The 21,853-nt window shown below is 43.7% G+C and overlaps 1 protein-coding gene across 1 annotated transcript in view; it reads left to right on the plus strand.

The window, feature by feature from the left end:
• The first annotated feature begins 581 nt into the window (after positions 1–581).
• The window catches only part of IL16 (interleukin 16), a 46,879-nt gene continuing 25,607 nt past the window's right edge, over positions 582–21,853 (plus strand). The window contains exons 1-6 of the mRNA XM_044981150.1: positions 582–947; positions 10,418–10,554; positions 12,162–12,294; positions 14,189–14,338; positions 15,326–15,434; positions 18,580–18,722. Coding sequence (XP_044837085.1) covers positions 582–947; positions 10,418–10,554; positions 12,162–12,294; positions 14,189–14,338; positions 15,326–15,434; positions 18,580–18,722 — 1,038 coding nt within the window. The remainder of the gene's footprint in view (positions 948–10,417; positions 10,555–12,161; positions 12,295–14,188; positions 14,339–15,325; positions 15,435–18,579; positions 18,723–21,853) is intronic.

Here is a 21,853-nt window from a genome sequence, read left to right on the forward strand (position 1 = left end):
GGTATGTGTTTCACTCCAGCCTGACATTCCTTCCTTATTCATGGCCAAGATCTACTTTAGCTAAACCACTTACAAGTCAGATGTGCCAGGCAGAGAATTTAACCTTAACAATTTGATTAATCCTATTTGAATTACAATGCTTTCATAAATCAGGCTCCAAGCAGAGCCTCTCCTTCTATGTGAATTTGAAGGATAGAATAGTGCTTTTGTGTATCTTCTTTTCAATTTGGGATTTCATCCTGCAAATTCAGCAGAAACCAGGAAGAAGCAACACAAGGGAAGCCTCAAAAACATTTGTTAAAAGCACTCCTCTGTGCTTGGAGAGCATGGGAAGAGAATGAAAAGGTGAAGGAGAATTTAGTACAGCACTTCTCAGAAATAAACGCTGCAAGTCATAAGGCATCACATGGTTGTTAGCAGACTGAAAGACTCTGTTGACTCAGTTTGTTCATCACAACTTTTCAGTAGTGTAGGTTATTGGGAGGGGAAATAGGACGAGGCAAATTATAACTCACTTTTTATATTTCTCTTCCAGGAAGATATTTAGCTGCTGAGGACTAGAGAAAGTTATTGGCGCTGTCATGCCACATAAATGGGAACACGAGAGGAAAAAGGGCAGCATCACGAGCTCACTGAAGATGGATCGACAGAGCAGCGTTGGGAGTAGGAAATCAAAAAAGTTTCGCTCCATTTCAAGATCACTTATACTCTGTAATGCCAAGAATACTGATGATGGGTCGAGTCCAGATGAGAAATGCCCTGATCCCATTGAGATTTCTACCAATTGGGATCAAGAGGAAATTGACAGTTGTCCTGGACTACAAGTGCTGTGCACTTCAGAACCGGATAACAGCACTCCTTATCCTCTTGTGATCACCAACGTGATCCAGTCCAAAGATGATGCAAGTGAGAGCTGCAAGAATATGAGAAGAAAGTTCTTCATCCAGGTAGGCATTTCACTGACTCTTTTTTTATTTCATGTTACAATGGTTTCATGAATCTCAGGGCACAGAAGACACCCCACTGATTCTCAGAGATCATGAGGCAGCAGTGTTCCAACTCCACATAAATAGCATACAAAATGTATTACACTCCCTCTTGGGCTACAGGGTCTCTCCACTGCACTCTGCTGACTGACATGCCATTGAAGTCAGTGGAATGTTAAACCCTACTCAGTGCATTCAGCAGCACAGCAGGTGCACTCTATCGGGAATGCAGCAGATCAGCTGTCATAATAGAAAGCTGTCAATACAGTACAGACCATTTTTAAACAGTGATCTTGTCAGATATTACAAGCTAAGTGAGGTGCAGCTGGGTTAGCACTATAGGAAACTCAGATGATCCAGTAGGCAAATGATCTGTCTGAGTTTGAAGAGTGCTAGAGACTATGTTGCTAGAGTTGTCACCTTCTTAATAGATATAAAAGTGAGACCCTAAGTACCTCTGGTCATTAAAAAACTGATGCTGCTTTTATGAAGAGGAAATGTAGTAACCCCACCATTCTGGCCATTTTTCAAATTGAGTGATTACATTCTGGACACCTATAATAAATTCCCTCTACAATTTCAGTTGGATGCTGCATATTTCATCACTTTCTGTCCTAAAGTGTTGTATATTGTTGCTGTGCTCAGTCTCATTCTCAGTTCCTTGCACCTCTTGCTCCCAGCTCCTCACATGTGCACCTCACTGATTAACTGGGAGTCTTTTAACTAGTTCCAGCCAGCCCTTGATTGGCTTCAGGTGTCCCAATCAATGTAGCTATCTCCACTGCCTTCTAGAAGGATCTTAATTGGCCCCGGGTGTCTTGATTAACCTGGAGCAACTGCCATTTGGTTACCATGGTACCAGGGATTTGTTTAGCCTGGGGCTAACATACCTGTTCCTCATTACTTTACTGTAGCCATCTGGCCTTGCCCCATCACAATACCTAGGTAATTTATAGCTGGTGACCTCCATGGTATCCTAATACCTATTACATCATATTCATATTAGCAATGCAAATATTGTCCTGTATGAGGGAACTGATTCCTTCGTATTAAATATTCCTTCCATTCATTTTTGCATATCTTCTTTAGCGATGGGCTCAAATCAAAACTTCATATCCAAATATTAACTAATATTTATGGTGTTCAAACTCTGAATCCAAATCTACATCATGCCACTTGAGCTTCTCTCTAATAATCACAGCACATAGCCCAAACTTGACAAAAAGGGAATCAGGAGAATATAGTGCACAACATTTCAGTCTCAAAATGGAGGCCCTCCCCCCTGCCTTCTACTGCATTTCAACGGAAAGAAAAAAAAATGACTTAAATTGAGTCAGCCCCAAAAGACACACAATCACAATGGAGCTCTGCAAAACCACACCCTTCCTCCAGCATGGAAACTTCCACATTCTGGCTGGTGATCTCACTCTGCAAATGAAAGGAGGCTGCTGGCCTCTGCCAGCCAAAGGATTCCTCTCTATCTTCCTTGCACAGTACATTCTAATAATAATAGGAGACATACTTATCTCCTAGAACTGGAAGGGACCTTGAAAGGTCATCGCATCCAGCCCCCTGCTTTCACTAGTAGGACCAAGTACTGATTTTTTGCCCCCGATCCCTAAATGGCCCCCTTGAGGATTGAACTCACAACCCTGGGTTTAGCAGGCCAATGCTCAAACCACTGAGCTATCCCTCCCACCACATGTGCTTGTCAGAGGTTGCAGCTTGTCCATCCACAAACCCAAAGCACTCCGAGTTCCAATAACTGCTACCAGGTTCAGCAGCATATGACTGCTCACCGTTTTACCAAAGATAGTTAAGTCAGAGAATCCAGGTGCCTTGAATTTACAGTAGTCAGGTTAGCTACTGCCGCTGGAGAACAGTTACACATTAATTCATCTTTAACAATGTAAGTGTTCTGTAGTGGCACTTGTTAACCTTCTGTATACAGGGTGGAATCATGGTGATGCCATCAAGTCTTCATTTCTCCTCCTATGAGTGCAGAGATGCTGGCATCATATACTTTGATCTCCCTTCTGTGTCATCTTGCTGAGGCTCTGCAATATGCAATGAAGTGATTGGTACATCCCCTCTATGTCACACAGGTCTGTCATAACCGGCTCCTTCATGCAGCATGTATTAGAGAGCCCTTGGCCCTCTCTTAAAACCTCTCTCCTCAAACATCCAGAAGAGTTGGTGATTTTCTTCAGGTCCCAGTGTGTCAGGCTCTCTATTCCTCTCTATAATCAGCTGCAGAAATTCACTGGTCAATGCACGGCCCATTCTCATTTCAGAGAATCAGAATCCATTTTTCTGTGACATTACTGGGGCACACAGCTGTGCCAGACTATTGCGTTAGTCCATCAGTTTTTTTGCCTGGCAATACCTTCAGCCCTATGCCCACTGCCCATGATACTGAAGGTGCGAACACCCTCCACAAAGACCTACTGAGGGTGTTCGCTGGAGAGGAGAAGTTGTTAAAATAATATTAAATGATTTATTGTTCATTGCGTACGGATGCACCAGATGTAGATGGAAATCCAGAGCACTGAACTCTCAAAAAGCAGTTCCTTCCACGCTCAACAGTGGATGAATTCATGCTCCTGTCTGAGCCTTACCCTGTTAATTGTGTACGATTCACTAGTGTTCATACTGTGATTAAATTACACAGTGTTTCCAGCATCACTTTACTTCAGGCAACCAGTTTCAGGTACTCTTGTTGCAAATACTTGGCAAGTTCTATGTATCAACACAATACATATCATGGGAAGTGCCATGATCTGATTACAGCTATCATTTACATATTACATAGAAATAATTTTGATAACCAGTGATCGTAACAAGAATAATAGAAGTACTACAAGGGTCTTTATCGCTTGTCAAAACAGAGCAGCTGTGAATAGATGGAAGTGTGGAAACTAAGGCAACACTTCTGATCTCTGGAAGACGTGGCTTGTTTTGTTTGTTGTGGTCTGGAGGGCCACACTGACAGCTTACAAAGACCCTGAGAATTGTATGTGACTTGCACCATAATCATAGAATCATAGGACTGGAAGGGACCTTGAGAGGTCATCCAGTCCAGTCCCCTGTACTCATGGTAGGACTAAGGGCTTGTCTTCACTACTGGGGTAAGTCGACCTAAGTTACACTACTCCAGCTACGTGAATAATTTAGCTGGAGTTGACGTAGCTTAGGTCAACTTACCCCGGTGTCTTCATTGCACTGCTTCGATGGGAGGCGCTCTCCAGTCGACTTCCCTTAGTCTTCTTGAAGAACTGGAGTACCGGGGTTGACCAGAGAGCGCTCTGCGGTCAATTTAGCGGGTCTTCACTTGACCCACTAAATTGATCCCTGCTGCATCGATTGCAGCAGCATCCATCTCCTTGTAGTGAAGACCAGCCCTATGTATTATCTAAACCATCCTTACAGGTGTTTGTCTAACATTTTCTTTAAAATCTCTAATGATGGAGATTCTACAGCCTCCCTAGGCAATTTATTCCAGTGCTTAACCACCCTGACAGGAAGTTTTGCCTAATGACCAACCTAAAGTGCCCTTGCTGCAATTTAAGCCCATTGCTTCTTGACCTATCCTCAGAGTTTAAGGAGAATACTACTACTACTTTGCTCTTATTTAACAAACAGAAATTGAGCACAATGCAACTAAAGACTTTTTTTTGTTCCAGTGTGGCTATACTGATGTAGCCACACCAGTGCAGTCCTGGGGCAGACACTGGTGCTAGTATAACAAGTGACTTGTGCCAGTGTAGATTCTCCCAGTTCCACCTTAGTGATTTGTACCATTAAAGCAACAATCGTGTGAGGTTGCATACAGTCTTCACCATGCTGACATGTGTATTATTATAAAGTAGCAGAGAGTGCTGTGTATTAGGTTTGCTTCATAACTGATTTCTAGGCAAAGTCACAACATTTTGGGTCTACTGTGACAATTCTGATAACTGATACCAGGTGGCTGAGTTTCAAATGAATCCCGGGAACTGTAACTTGTGTAACGGTCTCGCTATGGGACACTTATTCTGCTTATGAAAATAAACAAATACTTTGAAGTAAATTCAAACTGAAAAGATCATGGAAAGGTTCTCTGACATTCTGATTACATTATGGTTCTAAATCATTTGCCTTTGCTTTCAAGGAGGAACATTCAAAGCACGGTTAGTCCCCAGTATGCATTTTGGGGATTATTTTAACCCAGCAAATAAAGTGTTAATGATTTCAGAATGCATGCTCAGTGATTAAACTGGGGTGTATGCAATTCTATGTTCCCAATAGGTAGATGGACTTGGGGTGAAACAAAGGTCCCTCACTGATTACTCCAAGGGTTCTCAAAATGGGGGTCGCAAGGTTATTACCTGGGGGGTCACGAGCTGTCAGCCTCCACCCCAAACCTCGCTTTGCCACCAGCATTTATAATGGTGTTAAATATATAAAAAAAGTGTTTTTAATTTATTGGGGGGGGTCGCACTCAGAGGCTTGCTATGTGAAAGTGGTCACCAGTACAAAAGTTTGAGAATCACTGGATTACTCTGTAGTTGGCATGAAACTATGTTCTAAGTGAGTTTGATATTGTCTGAGACAAACTTCCCTATATCACTATAAAAATATACATCCATACAAAAAGTTGTCTGGAAAATGAAAATTGGTCCATTTGGAAAAGCCATGGAATGAAAATGCTTTCCAAATCTTCTAGATGCCTACATAATCTTTTTTATTTTTGATCGACTCTCATGGCAAGAATAGTCTGGCAGTATTCAGAGTATTCTTAACAGTATTCACCAAGAAAGGAAGGCATCTCAATCTTCATCTGGATGGGTCCTATGAGAAATCCTATGGCCTGTGTTATGCAGGAAGTCAGACTAGACTATCGCAAGAGGCCCTTCTGGCCTTAAAGTCTAGCATTGGTGAATCTCTGATGTCAGACAACAGAATCCTAAGAGCATTAAATATTATTGTGCTGGTCGGTAGCTGTCTGAAAATGCAGCTTTGGGAGGGCTAGTGATAGGGGCTATTTTGGCCTCTCTCACTCATTGGAATTCTCTTTCTATGTGTCACAAAAGTTAAGGATTTTGTTAAGTAAGTTCTACTGGGTGTGCTATGATCTTTCAACACATCCAATACTCAGAAGGGCAGATGACTCAAGCTACTGTGACCTTGGCTAAAAAAATAACAAAGAAAATGGAATGTCAAGCCAAAGGCTGGTAGCCTATAAGAAGTTACCCTGAGCAGGATGATCACTGGGAAAGAATGCTCCAATCTGAATGCATTCGCCTGTCATGTGCTGCTCAAAGTAACTTCCTGGCTTTTCATGTGTGCACCAAACAGTAAGGATGCTGGTGTGTAAATAAGAAGATCTGCTTTATAGCCTCTCTGCTCTTGATGACACTTGGTGCACTGACACTGAGGCAAAAGTTGTGGAAGGAGGGTATATCTGATGCTACTGAGAAATCAGAGACAAAGTCAGTCATGGGGAGGAATGGGTGGGACCAGGGACATCCACTGTAGCAAGCAATTTCAAGCAGTAATCCCCATCTAGTTTATTCCTGCTTCTGGCTGCACTACATTATGATATGTGGCTTCTCCTGCACATCTCACCCTCACCCATGTTGGGCAGTGGCATGTAACACCCAATCACTGTAACAGTAGCCATGGCAATAAGGCTACTCAGGGAGAGAGGGTATCCAGGACAGCGTACAATGTTGAGGGGCAGGTTTTCTGCCCAACCACCAAAAGACTGGAGTCAGGATTGTCAGTGGATCATAGAGCTCCATGTGGTTCCAGAACCATACCCCTGGCCTCTTCCATGTGGCCCTCGATCTCTCATGCCTGAGAGAAAAAATAACTCACTTTTTCTGCATCATCATCATCCTGGTATATTTTTTGTTAACTTCCCATTTTCCAGAAGAGGATGATTTGACCCATTCTTTGTGACGGGACGATTTCCATGGCAGAAGACTGTGATGTCTCAGAAACAGGGTTATGGCATGACAGCCGGACAAGGTTGGTTGGGAGGGAGGCTGTATTTATTCCTTCACTTTCTTCATGTGTGCTCTCTCTCTCTCTCTTTCCGTCCTCTCCCTTCTGCCTTTCCCAGAAATGGGACTGTGACATCAGAGACAGGTTCTCTCTTAAACTTGCTGAGTGATGTGACATGTAGGAAGTGGGTGATACAACAGGTGGGGCAGGTTCCCAGAAAAAAAACATGGCTAAGGATAGTTGATGAATAGACCGATTTACTGCGTGATCTGTTTACCTGTCTCTCTATCCATCAACTAGCTATAGCCAGAGTTTTGTGGGAACCTGAATCCCATCCCCCACTTGTTGCATCATCCCATTAATTCATGTGCCACTGATCTCATAATCTCACTACCGAGAAGGAGGGCAATTGGCAAGAAGGTGGTAAAACAGAGAGGGAAGGAGTAGGGCGGCCACCTCCAATGGCACAGTTCCACTAGCCCATGGATTTTTCACAGGTACCAGCTGGTACCTTTATTAATTGCAAAGGGAATTTGCAGACAGATGCTAGGAAAATAAATGGAATTTTGTCTAAAAGTTTTTAAAGGGCCAGTTCCTCAACTGAACATATCAAAATCAATGGAGCTCTGCTGATTTACACCAGCGAGGCCTCTGGCCCTATTTTTCAAAACTGACACAATACAATTTCTCTGGAAGAAAATTCAGAAAGGCTCTATTCTCTTAATCGGTCATTGACTCAGAAATCACAGCTCTTTAGCATTCAGCAGGATACAGAAGCCTAATAGTTGCACTCACTGTTATATTGTTATTACTGTTTTTTAAACAGAGTCAATCAGGTTATCATCATATGTCTGGTTAAGTGATTACCAGACCTTTCTTGAACCATCCATGTGCAGCCATGTATTTCATTTCAAACAATCTAACTATTGAGAGTTACATTCGGAGTGCACAAAAGTGTTTCCAGTGAAGTCGTGGTTACTCTTATTTCAAAACAGCATCTGGAAGGAGATGTTTCAAGACAGGATTCTCAGCTAGAAAAGTCTAATAAGAAAATGACAGAAAAAGAAATCTCCGAAATGGCAGAGAGAAAAATATCCTGAGATTTGGCCTTTGGCATGAGAAGAATGAAGAAAATTGGTTGCAAAATGAAAAGCGTGAAAGATCAGCTGAATCTAGACACAAAAGTTTCCAAAAGGTTCTTGCGATACTCCTTTGATTCAGATTTTTCTTCCAGACTGAGACTTTTTGCTTAAATCTAATCTTACTAACAGTGCACTATTGAAAGGCCTTCATTTTATTTGCATGCTTGGGGTCAATAAAATGTGAACAGATGTGAAATACATGTTTCACCAGCTTCATTAAGCGCTGTATGGCAAAGCTGCCTATAAGTGAAAGATTTTTTTTTATTCACTGGCAACCGATATGCAATAAACATACGTTCCAGTAACGACTAGGTCTGGTGCCCTAGGAGGAACCCCCTGCCCACCCAGCAAACCTGCCAACTTGATTTTAACAAGTTCTCTACATTTGCCAGGCCTGGAACTATGAGTCACCTAACAAAACCAACAGGACACATTAAAGAAAGGGGCAGAACTAATAACTGCTCTGCTCTTGGAAGCACTAGCAGAGCATTTTTATATATAAAATAATAAATGAGACAGGAAATAAGACATTAAAGAGCAAAGCCCAAACAAATTGGCTGCTGTAACATTGGCCAGTCTAATATTTATTTTTTAAAGGTCAGCTTTTATGTCATGTTGCTATAACTTGGATATTAATATAATGATCTATATCCGGAACTCAAAACTGAAAATGACGACAAACACATACGAATTGCTACACATCCCTCCAACAAAAACTAATTTCTAATGTGTTTGACAGACAGAGCTAAACTGAAAATTAACCAAGCCTGATGGGGTTAAAAAAGGGGATTTAAAACAAAAATTATAGCTGTTCTCTAGTATTTGTGAGACACACAACAGAGCTAGCTTCCATTTTTGCATTCTCACTAATTTAATGCATACAAAATGATTGTGCCCAGAAAAATATCCAAACCACCTCTTATTATTATTATTTGGCATTTAAATAACAGTAGCGCCTGCCTTGAAATCTGAGTCAGGATAGTGTCCCCATTGCATATGTGGACAACACATATTGAGTTAATTCCGGCCCCCAAAGAATTTACAATCTAAGCTTCTGATCTTGCAAAGAAAACCATGAGTCCACCTGCATGGAGCTCCACTAACTCAACTGGGAATCAAGCAGTTCTCCTTGCGGGATGGAGATCTAAGACCTGTACACAATTTGGGGAACCCACATGTGGGTTTCAATGGGAGGAGGTGTCTCTGAATAGAGTGGAGCTTGAGACTGGCTGAAAATTTGCCCCAACGTGTCAAAAAATAAAATCCTCCAAATTTAAGTGCTCAACGCTGTAAGCCCTGACTTGTACGAAGAATCATTGCTCATGTGAGCAGTTCTGTTAATTTCAAAGAGGCTATTCATGGGAATAAGTATTTCTGTGAGAAAAGGTTTGCAAGATCCAAGCCTGAATTCTGAATATAAAATGAAACATTGTTCGGGCACCTCCTCAGACCATACGGCCACTACCACTTTTATCCTTAGTTGTCCCAGCCCATGGCACTGCCAACTGCACAAGCTTTACCAGGCTGTAGGTATTTGGCCATGAACCTAGTGCAAGAATCTCACCAGACCTTATGTTCCAACATCAGTTTTTGGAAGCAAGAGTGACTTTCATGTATGTTTCTATAGGCAAAATTTGGCCTTGTATTGGCATGAGTTTCTTAGCAGTGCATAAATCCAAGTTAACAAAATAAAAATGGCAGTTTAACTCTACTGCCACTAGCGGTTGAATATTATAACGTATTACTGGGATTCAATCTCTCATTCTTTTTCTTTTCTTCCCCCCGGGGTGGGTGGCTACTTCTTTCAGGACCATTAACCACTTGTAACATAGTAAGGAGAAAACACTTAACTGTATCAATAAAACAGAGGGAAAAATACTCCACTGACTTCAAGTATAAATGTGTCCCAGCGTATTTAACTTATTATTTCTGTCTCTCCCTTCCCTTCCAGTTGGCATTGGCAAAAAACTCACACATCCCTATTGTCAAAAATCTGTCAACTGCTCTCTTGCCTCTTCATGGCAAAACACATCGTACTATAATCTTTTCCTATGGTAATCAGAAGCCATTGCAGTCCCATGGAGAAGAATTGCTTGACATGTTTGTCTCACACAACAGCATCTACTCACAAGTGAGCTGCATTCAGCTTCTACTTTTCTTGTGCTTAGACATAATCTGGATCTAGGACCAAGAAAATGGATGCTTTTTTAAAAAAAAAATCAAACTGTAAATAACTTAAATATTCTCTGCATATTTACTTTGACGCAATAAAGAGTTTTTGTCTTCATCTTCCTGAACCAGGATGGCTGCATCTGGAGGCTTTGTATAGCCACTGGGAATGATGGCCTGGGGATCCGAGTCTCGAGAACCCCCAACTGCACTTCTGTTGGGAAAGGGTTCACAGTCAGCCAGGTGATCAATGGGGGTGCTGCCCACAGGTACTTTGTTTATAATTATTATTATGGACTAACTTGATGTTTTTTGCAGGATCCATCTTCGGACACTAGCTGCACTTTAAGATCTTAAATACAAAGGAACGCAGTGATGCACAGGAAACATCTTACATTGCAAATGGTTACACATATTAGAAATAAAAGATGCAGCCATGCTCTGCTCTAACGCTTCTCAATGTTAATTGCAAATAAGGATTATAGAATCATAGAGGTGTAGGACTGGAAGGGACCTCGAGAGATCATCTAGTCCAATCCCCTGAACTCAAGGCAGGACTATGTAATAGCTAGACCATCCCTGACAGACGTTTCTCTACCCTTTCTTAAAACCTCCAATGACAGAGATTCTACAACCTCCCTAGGCAATTTGTTCCAGTGCTTTGTTACAGTTTTTCCTAATGTCCAACCTAAACCACCCTTGCTGCAATTTAAGCCCATTGTCTCTTGTCCTATCCACAGAGGTTAACAAGAACAATGTCTCTTCCTCCTCCTTGTAACAACCTTTTATGTCCTTGAAAACTGTTATCGTCCGCCCGACCCCGCCTTCTCTTCTCCAGACTAAACAAACCCAATGTTTTCAATCTTTCCTCAGAGGTCATGTTTTCTATACCTTTAAATCATCTTTGTTGCTGTCCTCTGGACTTTTTCCAGTTTGTCCACATTTTTCCTGAAATGTGGCACCTAGAACTGGTCACAATGCTGAGTAGAGTGGAGAAATTACTTCTTGTGTCTTGCTTACAACATTACAGAATAGTGTTCACTTGTTTTGCAACAGCATTTACACTTTTCCCTCATATTTATCTTGCAATCCACTATGGCCCCCAGATCCCTTTCTGCAGTATTCCTTCCTAGGCAGTCATTTCCCATTTTGTATGTGTGCAATTGATTGTTCCTTCCTAAATGGAGTACTTTGCATTTGTCTTTATTGACTTTCATCCAATTTACTTCAGACCATTTTTCCAGTTTGTCCAGATCATTTTGAATTGTAATCCTATCCTCCAAAGCCCTTGCAACCCCTCCCAGCTTGGTATCGTCCGCAAACTTTTTAAGTGCACTCTCTATGCATTATCTAAATCATTGATTAGAAAGATGCTAGCTTGTGCATTGTACAAGATTTATGGTGTCCTCTTTTTAATAGCCCTTGGTAAGGGCCACCATGCTAGCAGAAGTACTGGAAGGCATTATGGCCCTGAGTTCTCTTAAGAGAGCACAGTATGCAGTGCTCTGCACAGCTTAGACTGGTGGGGGAAGAGGGAGGTCTTGGGGATGTCTTGTGCACTAAGCAGCAAAGTGTCCTGTGGCACCTTATAGACTAACAGACGTATTGGAGCATCAGCTTTCGTGGGTGAATATCCACTTTGTCGGAGGCATGATGCATTTACAGATCCAGACTAACACGGCTATTCCTCTGATACTTGTGCACTAAGGAGTGCTAGCAGGGAGTCATCTGTGATTGTAGCCATCAGGGTGTTCAAGGTGGCAGGGGAAAGGAGAGATTTCATGTGGCTCCTTTGCGGGCGAGACACCAAGAACAATCTCAATTATGCTGTATTGTTCTTGGCTCTGTAATACTGTGTGTGTGGTTTTTTTTAAAGGGATGGTCGTCTAAGCCCAGGGGATGAATTGTTGACACTAAATGGACAATCACTTAAAGAGCTCACCAGCAAAGAGGCTGAATCTCTCATTCAGTCAGCAACAGGCCTGGTGAATTTGGTGATTGCTAGCAAGGTAAGTGTGAGGGCTGTGCCCACCCCCCCCCCCCCATCTCCATGGCAGTTCAACAGCATTTACCTGAAAGACAAGAAGAATCCGTGCACTGAACATCTGGAACATTTGTTTTTTCTCTTCTTGACAAACCCCAAAACCTCATGTGGTCTAAGTCTGCTAACCTTCAGTGTAAGTCTTCCAGGACAAACAGAGACTATGGGGAGCCATCAGCCCTTGGAAATTCTAGCTGGGACTATACAATCACTCCTTTCATAAGCACATATCCCACCCACTGGTTGTTTTCTATGTACAAACTGACCAAAGCTGGAGTGGATGAAGGGAAGATCCATGAACCCAGGACCTGGGCTGGGAAAGGGCCCAGGACCCACCAAGTTTGGATCCAAGGCTCTATAGCTGTGGGACCCACTGCTACAGAGTGCTAGGGTTTGCCATGGGGATTGGAGAGCACGAGGTAGCACTCATAGGACAGTGAGGAAGGAGTATTACAAACAAGCCCTTTTTCAGTGGAAGCCCTTTGATTTTTTTTGTGGGCGGGCCATTTGGATCCAGATCTCAGGGTTTGAATCTACTCTAAAGCACACATCTGAGGGTGCAGGTTGTATTTCCCTAATTTAGTCCTTGCTGCTAGCCCAGTAATCTGCCATATAGTGTAAAGGCATTAAAAAAAAATGAAGCCAGAGCTTTATTACATTTTACATAAATGTATTCATTTAAATTAAAACCCTGCTTCCATAATTTGTAGGAGAGACTCAGAATAAATGGTTGGACAGGGCATTCACTTTTTGATAAAAGCAAATGGCATATTGGCAAAAATTACATGACGACAGCGGGTACTGGACACAGTCTAGTGCACATTAAGGTAGTAGTGTCTGAAACGGGACTACATTAACGCAGACTAGGGAGCTTTTAGTGTGCGCCAGCAGGGTGCACCCAGGCCAATTAGTTCTCAAACTAGGGCCGCCGCTTTTTCAGGTAAAGCTCCTGCCGGGCCAGTTTGTTTACCTGCCACGTCCGCAGGTCTGGCCGATCGCAGCTCCCACTAGCCGCGGTTCACCGTTCCAGGCCAATGGGGGCTGCAGGAAGGGCGGCCAGCACGTCGCTCAGCCCGCGCCGCTTCCTGCGGCCCCCATTGGCCTGGGACGGCAAACCCCAGCCAGCGGGAGCTGCGATCGGCCGAACCTGTGGACGCAGCAGGTAAACAAACCGGCCCGGCCCACCAGGGGCTTTCCCTGAACAAGCGGCGGCAGCCCTAGTTTGAGAAGCACTGCACTAGAATTTATACCCAGCTAGTACAGACTGAAGCACTGTGTAGACAAGCCCTAAGGCACCATTCCTGCAGTGAGTTCCATGGGGTACTTCCCTGTCTTGCATCTGTGTGGAGCCCCTTTGAAGTCAACGGTGTTTGCATAGGTGTTCATTGCAGGACTGGGACCTAAATGTTAATGGGGGAAAAAAAAAGTTCAGTTATCTAGAGCCCGGGAAACTCACATAGCCAGTACAGGATTAGTTAGAGAAATGAGAGCTGAAGCCTGCAGTCCTGCCCAGAGTGTGCCTCTTTTTAGCATCTTCATCCTGTACATTGTCCCGCACCCTGAGGGCTGTTAGACTTTAACCAGGAGTTTGTTTATTTTTCCTTTCAAAATCAAAGAGGACTTCTGATTTATAAGGCAGACTATATTTAACATTGATATTGTGGTAGCACCCAACAGCCTCAGCCAGGGTAGGCCCCACGGTGCACTTTAAAACGTACATTACATTGGCTGAAAAACAAAACTAAAAGTGAATAGAAAACATTTTTGAAATGAGATTCTGGAACTGGCTGCTTAGCCAAAAGCTATAAAATCAGTTTCGCAACGCACCCTTCAGACTCTTCTTTGTGCTTCTTATTCTAAAGAATTCACTAGGGGAAGCAAGCCGGAAAGAAGACGTATTTTTTTATGATTTGGCAATGGCGCCACCTGCTGCTGAAGAGGAAAGGTATCATTCATTGGCTCACTGTGATAGGATACCTCCAAACAGCTCTACTAAAACTAGACTTCAAGTAGTAAGTTACATCTTTTTGTTGGCTCTCCACATCTTATGACATATAGACCCTGCTCCTATACCATTTTGTGGCCTCCTCAACCCCTGCAAGGTTCCCTTGAGTAAAATTGGCTTGGCTTTTTATGCAAAGTGATAGTTTGTCACATACATGTGATTTTATCATCGCTATTTTCCCAATGATTTAACTGAGGGCGGCGGGGGGGGGGGGGTGTTCCATGCAATTAATACTTTTTTATAGTATGATTATACTGCCAACAGTTATCATTCTTTTAGAACTGATAGGGCTCAATACATCCTATTAATTGCAATAAATTGCATTGCCTAGATTCATAGATGGATGAAACTTGTTATTTTTAAAGGATGCTTAGAGTGGGGTTCCTAGTTTGATGGGAAAAGTAAATGATGACACCCAACTCTCTAACCCCAAAGTGATTTTGGTTGCCTGTCTTGGAACTCCTTGAAAGGGCCTGATTCTCAGAAAGTGCTAATCATCTACCCTCCAAAAATCAGGCCCCTTTAAAACCAAACCACTAGTCACATCTGATATTTAGACCAGCATATCTAGAGTTTACCAAGAAATGAAAATATCCTTGTAAATTTGTTGGGGGTGGGGGAAGAAGAGGGAGTTGGTCTCATTTTTTACAGCATCCTGAATGTAACTTCTAAACTGCATGTATTTCCATACTAGTTCTCAGGTAAGTTACAATTACTTCTGATCTTTTGAAAGAAACATTATCAAAGAAATCATTTAGAACCACCATCCCTCATCATTCCATTTATGCCAAATAAACCGCTTTTCTCCCCAAGTTCTGGGATAGAAGTTAAAATCCAGGCTGAAGTTTGTGCAAACTAAATTGTGAGAATTTAAAAAAAAAATGGAGATTAACTTCCATGTTTTTTGTTGTTGCACTTAGTGAAGGGATTAGCACTCTCAGTAAAAACATAGCTGGTCAGATTTGTATTTAAAATATTCTGGGTCTCTTTTCAGGAATCCTCAACAGGTGTCTGTAATGAAAGGCCTGTTAAATTGGAAATACAAACTAATTGTTTTCTGCACACTAAAGCCAGCTGCCAAAGGACTCGCAGTAATTCAACCAGTAAGTTTCTAAGAGGAAATATATTCTCTTGGGAAATTTAAATGTATGAAACGTTCTCAGGTTATGATATCATGATGTTGAAAGAAAGAGCTTTTTTTTTTTTTTTTTGGCCAAGCTTTACTCTGGAGGGTTTTAGCTAAAGTTTCTTCTGTAAGACTCATGGTGCATGAAAAGCTAGTATTAAAAAATGGATTCAGATATCCATGCATACTTATCAGTCATGATCCCTGTACATAAAAATTATGTATATACATACACATGCACACCATTTTGCATATGTTAAAGGTACCCTGAACTGGTTCAGACTATTTTTCTGGGGGGGGGGAAGCTTTGGTTGATTTTTACTGAAATTAACATTAACAAAAATAGTTTTGTAATTTAAAAAAATCATTTTAGATTTAAACATTCCTCTTAAGTGTTATAATTCCCAATGACAACATATACCAATACTGGAGAAACGGGTAGTGCAACTGACTATAAACAAGTCTTTAAAAAGGGTACAATTTACAAGTGTGCCTCCTGTCTGTGTGTTCCATTCTATGCATCCGAAGAAGTGAGCTGTAGCCCACGAAAGCTCATGCTGAAATACATTTTTTAGTCTCTAAGGTGCCACGAGTACTCCTGTTCTTCTTCCTCCCTGATTTGTAGTCACAAATATGGGCACACCTATTTCATTGTGTAGCTATTTGCGCATACACATACACAGTGTGTGTCTGACGTTTTGATGTATGTTGGCTCCACTGAAGATAATGCCAAAACTCTCATCAATTTCCGTAGGACCGGGATTTCACCCACTGTGTTTGTGTGCAAAGATGCACATGAGCTTGATTTGTAGGTTCAATTTTGAAGGTCCCTTCGAGAGATTGAGTGAAAATGCAAAAAGGAAACAAGCAGCATAAATTCTGAGAAATAAATTAGATATTCAAAATTATTTATCTTTCCATACTCTTGAGTGTTGTTAGTAATAGGGGCAGTGGCGTTTTTGAATGTATCAGTTTTATGTTGGGAATGTCGCTTTAACTCAATGCTAACTCCTGTGCTGTAGTTTTAGTGTTAGGCTATGTTAAATGTTTGCATTAAATGAGACATCTGGACATAGAGTTTATGAACTACGTTACGATGTTCTCTCCCTTTCTTTGTCTGTACACAGACAGACATCACACACGGTTACTTCGCTGACAGTGTAGTCTGAGTTTATCATTTTCCATAAAGTTTTAAAACCGAGCCCTTACTTCCAAAATGAAAGATTTTCTGCATTTTAATGTCTTTTAGGAGATGTGAGAGGACTGTCTACTGTACTGCAATAACTGTATACAAGTTCTGGTTGTAATTCCTGGAAACAAAAATAATAGTGTTCTGGGGTACTCAGATGGGCTGAGTACAGTATTTATTCTCTAATCAAATGCACGGACTAGTGATACATGTTCCCCATGTGCTTCATTGGTAAAATATTTTGTCATATGGAGATGATTATTCACAATGCTGTTGTCTGTTTTCCATTGAGTGTAATCAGCATGGCCTTTCAAGTGAAATAGTTAAAACTAACAATTTAGCTGAGTCTCTAGGAGACGGTTCACTTTTGCCCAGAGACCGTGGCAATGGGCACACTGGAAATGCAAAGACTGATATAAACAGCCAGAAAAGAAACTTTATGAGGAGGTGCAGTAGCTGAAATAGCTTGTAATAAAATGAAATCCTTATCAGATGTGCCTGTACACAGCATAGGTGAAGGCACAGAAACAATATAGCACGGGTAGCAGTAGTGAAACAGGACACAGCCAGAAAACCCAATCCTATACGCTGTATGTCAGCATGTTAAAGTTTTAAACAGGTGAATTACCTGCCCAGTCCCCCAGCACTGCATATTCCTTCTAGTAGACATGGCATAGGCCAGAGGGTGGTCATTGATGCAGCAGTTTATTATAGCCAGAAAGCCTGGATCAGGTTCCGGCCTCCTATGATTGTTTGGCATAGGTGACATGAACAGAAGTATACTCCAGTGATTCAAACTGTGAAAGTCTGTAACAGCTAGAAATGCCATCCTCATCCGGGTACAAGCTGCCTGATCTTCCTCCTTATGGCTTATGCCAGCAGAACCCCTTTGTGGACACATAGTCTAGCATTAGGTGATTGGGCCTGATTACCCCCTTCTAAGACAGCTGGGGTTGCTGTGTCCTAGAGGGTCTCACCCCTGGGGAAGTGTAGGTAGTGTCTGCACCACTGTCCTTCTCAGCTGTTTCTCCCAAAGATGGAACTTGAATTTGGAGTCAGGGTTTCATAGGATCCTACACTGGCAGAGGCTGCCCTGGGGATATGCTGAGTCAGCACATCCCCTCCTTTCTCTCCCTCCCCACACAACTTGGTCAGCACCACTGTTGTAGCACAGGCTGGGTGCAAGTCCCTCCGTGGAGCAGAGTGGCGTAGACATGGTGCATCAGTGGGCAGATTTTCCACAACCAGGGGCCTTGCGCTCAGGGTTTTGCTGTGGAAAAAAGTACACATCCAGCCAACTGTCTTTTGAAAACCTGTAACAACTAAAACAAAATCTACCGAACAGTGAAGTCTGTTAGGTTGTGGAATAGTCTTTCAATGAAAGTGGGGAAATATGTGTAATAGTCTCACCCTGCATTGGCAGAAGGAGGAAATGGCTGAGCTAACAGGTCTTTTAATCTGTATCTCCTTTGATTCTGTGATAACTGTCTCTATGTCTTCTTTACTTTGGGGTAATGTGATTTTGCTCTCAGTGCATCATGTGATGCAATTAAGATGCTTCCTTGTAACGAGCCCCTGATATGGAGAGAGAGGGTTATGGATGCAGAAGCTTGTGCATAAAAGTGAATGGAATGTGTGTGCAGCAGGCAGGCTTTGAACAAGGTCCTGTGTGTCTGCCATACACAACTCTCTCTATTAGCTGCGTGTGCCCAGCAGCTGATCATGTGAAGTCACTGGGTGCAACTGAAGCTTGTGAGGTGTGGTTCCTAATGGTGGCTCAGGGAATCCCATCACTGCCTGGGACAGTTACATTTACAACTTGAAAAATCTTTCTAAACAGAATTTATTGAGCACCTGGTCAAGTGTTTGATGCAGAAGTGTTTGAAGCTAATGCTCATGAAAAATACGGTGTCATGCCTTCTGTCTCCTGTAGGTGTAAATCCTTACTGGATAGGGGAAATTGACTATCCAGCGACAAAGAAATCAGCAGCATATAGAGACAGACAGCCCCATTCTCTTTACAGTAACCGGAAGTCACTCTCTCAGCAGCTAGACTGTTTGGTAGGAAGAGGTCCGGTAAGTGCAACAGGAAATCACACACCACTAGAAAGTTACATTCATCAGGCTCAACAAACAAGAACACTCCAGCTAAGTTGCACTTAGTTTTCTTGCCAAAGCTTTCCCACCTTAGGGGCCCTGCCACCGGAGACTGCGCTAGGGATACAACGAATCAGGGCATCTCTCAGTCACTCCAGCCGTGCTCCCTGCCAGCGGGCCATCCCAAGTGAAAGGGTTTGTGCTGCCTCAGTCTCCCCATGGTGAATTTTCTGCCTACTCCCCCCGCCCCGACACACACTTGCGCAAAGCCACACTGAACTGACGGTGTGAGGCGCAGGTCCAGAAAAGGAGGAAAGGTTCAATGACAGCACAGCCCCTCCATTGTCCTTTCTCCAGCAGCTGCCGCCCCGATCATCCCCGATGCATGTTTTCCAGCTACAATGGATCCACAGGAGAGTGGATGCTGTTGCCCCTTTCCTTGTTCACCCCCATAGCCCTCTCGTCTATTTGGAGTTAGCAGAGAGCACTGCCACTGCGACAGCAGAAGAGGCCCCCTGAATGGCTGATCCACCCTGCTGGCCACAGCTAGAAATTGCAATGCTTCTGCACCTTGAAGAGCCTACACAGGCCTTTCCTCAGGGGCACGGATTTCAACAAACTCTGTATAAACTTGCACATATCTCAGGTCCCCAGGGTTTTGACAGAGATGTACCTTTCACCGAGTATATTTTTGGCACTGCACAGCTATCTCCCAGATATTCACACTCTTAACTCTCTCTCTATGGTACTGCACGAATAAGCTTCTTCTCATGTACAAATCAAGCCTCATTTCCTGACATACACAGAAGCTGAATGCTTGACGGGTGTTCCATACATTAGATCCTCATGCAGCTGTTAGTTTCACATCGCTGCATAAACAAATTTGTAGAAAATCAGAACTCTCAGCTTCCCTGCACATGCTTCTGGCCCTGCTGAACTTCATGCATACGTAGCATTAGATAATAACTTGATTCAGTGCTTAAATGAGCTTCGTGCTAATGCTCATCTAGGGAGTCTTCATTATGTATGTAACCTTTCTGCCAGCTGGAGTCGGCAGCAACAAGGTTCAATATCTAGGGGTTCCTCTGAACAATACAAAACAGAAGTGGCTTGAGTCCCCATGCAGTAATCTGGGAAAACTAAACACCACCCCTGGGCACCTCTAAGAGGCAATATCTCCCCAGTTGCAAGCATTGAGTCTGGGTATAACAAAAGAAAAACTTGTATTAAAAAGGAAAGTGAACCAAGCATTCATCTGAGAAAACACCACAACCACCACTCAAAAGCATGTAGCCATAAACAAACACCCACCCCCAGTACTTTGGGCGGTGTCCTTTGCCTCAGTTTCCCACTGTGTGGTGTGAAACTCCGACGAATGAACATCCCTTCAACACGCCCTTCCCCTTTCCCTCCGCTGCTCCCCACTCACAGCTGGTTGTCCTTAGTCAGCAAAGACCGGGAGTTCAGAGGTGCATTCACATGGGTCCATCCATCACTCTTGGTGGGGGGTGGGGTGGGCAGGGCATCAAGCCATGCCCTAGTTGCTGCTATCTCTGCCACTGCTCGCCGCTTGCTGCCGTTGTCTCTGCCATTGCTGGCCGCTTGCTGCCACCACTCATCTCTGCCACTGCTGCTTGCCATGTTCTGGGGTTCCCCAACTTAGTCCAGCTCTTAGTGATTTCACTGGGTAGCAGGGAACCTCAGTGCTGCCCCTCTCCATGTCTTTCACTGCAACACTGTCCCCACAGCACGACCAAAGCTTAGCTCCTAGACCTGCTCATCAGCGGTTTCAGCTCTAGTAATCACTGAACAGAAACAAGGCCTCTCAATTGAGTCCAATCAGCTCTGTCTTTAAACACGGGAGAGGGAAGGGTCAAACGGTAGCTAGGACTCTTTAGGCAGAGCGCACACTGTCGGGTAGGAGCACCAGTCCCCATCCGCTCTCATCCTTGGTGGGATTTGGCATCCTTACCCCCTGCTTAGCAAGTTAGTACTGTATGCCTTGACTGAACCTAGGTTCTGCTGCCCTTTACTCATACAATAAGGATACCCCTGCATTCAAAGTGGGTTGTAACCCAAAACCAGCCAAAATTGATCACTTTGGCAAAGCAGCTCTGTCTGCTGAATACCTAGGCAGAATAGGTGGGTCTGTGCAAATACGGTCTGCCCCAACGTCTTTCTCCCCAGTTCATCACTGGATGTCAGGGTAGAGCTCATTAAGACCCTGCTTACAGGTATATCACTACAGATACAGACTCATATTAAAACTGGTCATGCCTGATGGGCTGGAAACAAATTAAGAAATCTACCATCTATTAAACCAGGCCCGCACAACTCGTAAAGCAGCAAGGGCCATATTACTCCAAAGAAAACAGCTGAGGGCTGAACACCCCCAGCCCTGCCAACCCCGCCCCCCAGCGCCACCAAGCCCCCCTGAAATACTTCCTCCCCCCCAGCACCTGCGGAAACAAACCCTCCTTCCCCAGCACTGCCCCACCGGAACAGCGGTATTGAACCTTGGTAATATGTTATAGCAGGCCCCTAAGGTAGTATAATTAAGGTAAAAGAAAAATGTTTTTTTTGCTAGAAGTAGAATAGGATCTTCCCCCAACTTTGTAATCAATTGCCCTGTTGAATGAAGAGGTGTGACTGAGGAAGGCGTGGAAGGCAGCACCTCCAGACAGCTGCAATCCCTGGAGAGGGGACAGGAGCCAGACCAGATCAGTAGAACAGGTCAGCCACTGACTCCTCGCTTGCCTCCTCAATGCCCCACTCCCCCCCCGGCTGACCTACTCACCCTCCGCCCACTCGCCACCTCAGCCCCCCCACCCAGCCAGCTCGCCTCCTCAGCCCCCGCCACTGCCCGCCCGCTCGCCTCCTCAGCCCTCCACCCCCGCGGCTCGCCTCCTCACCTCCCGTCACTGCCCACCCGCCCCTTCAGCCCCCCTCCCTCACCTGCCGCTTGCCTACTCACCCCCCGCGGGCTGCACAGTGAGCCCACCTACTCACCCCCGCAGGCCGCACAGTGAGCCCACGCAGACTGCATGTTGTGCAGGCCTGGGGGAAGCAGAGTACTTGCAAATTGGTTATCAGCTTCTCACTGAATATAT

The sequence above is a fragment of the Mauremys mutica genome, chromosome 11 (assembly GCF_020497125.1).
Source record: "Mauremys mutica isolate MM-2020 ecotype Southern chromosome 11, ASM2049712v1, whole genome shotgun sequence".
NCBI lineage: Eukaryota > Metazoa > Chordata > Testudines > Geoemydidae > Mauremys > Mauremys mutica.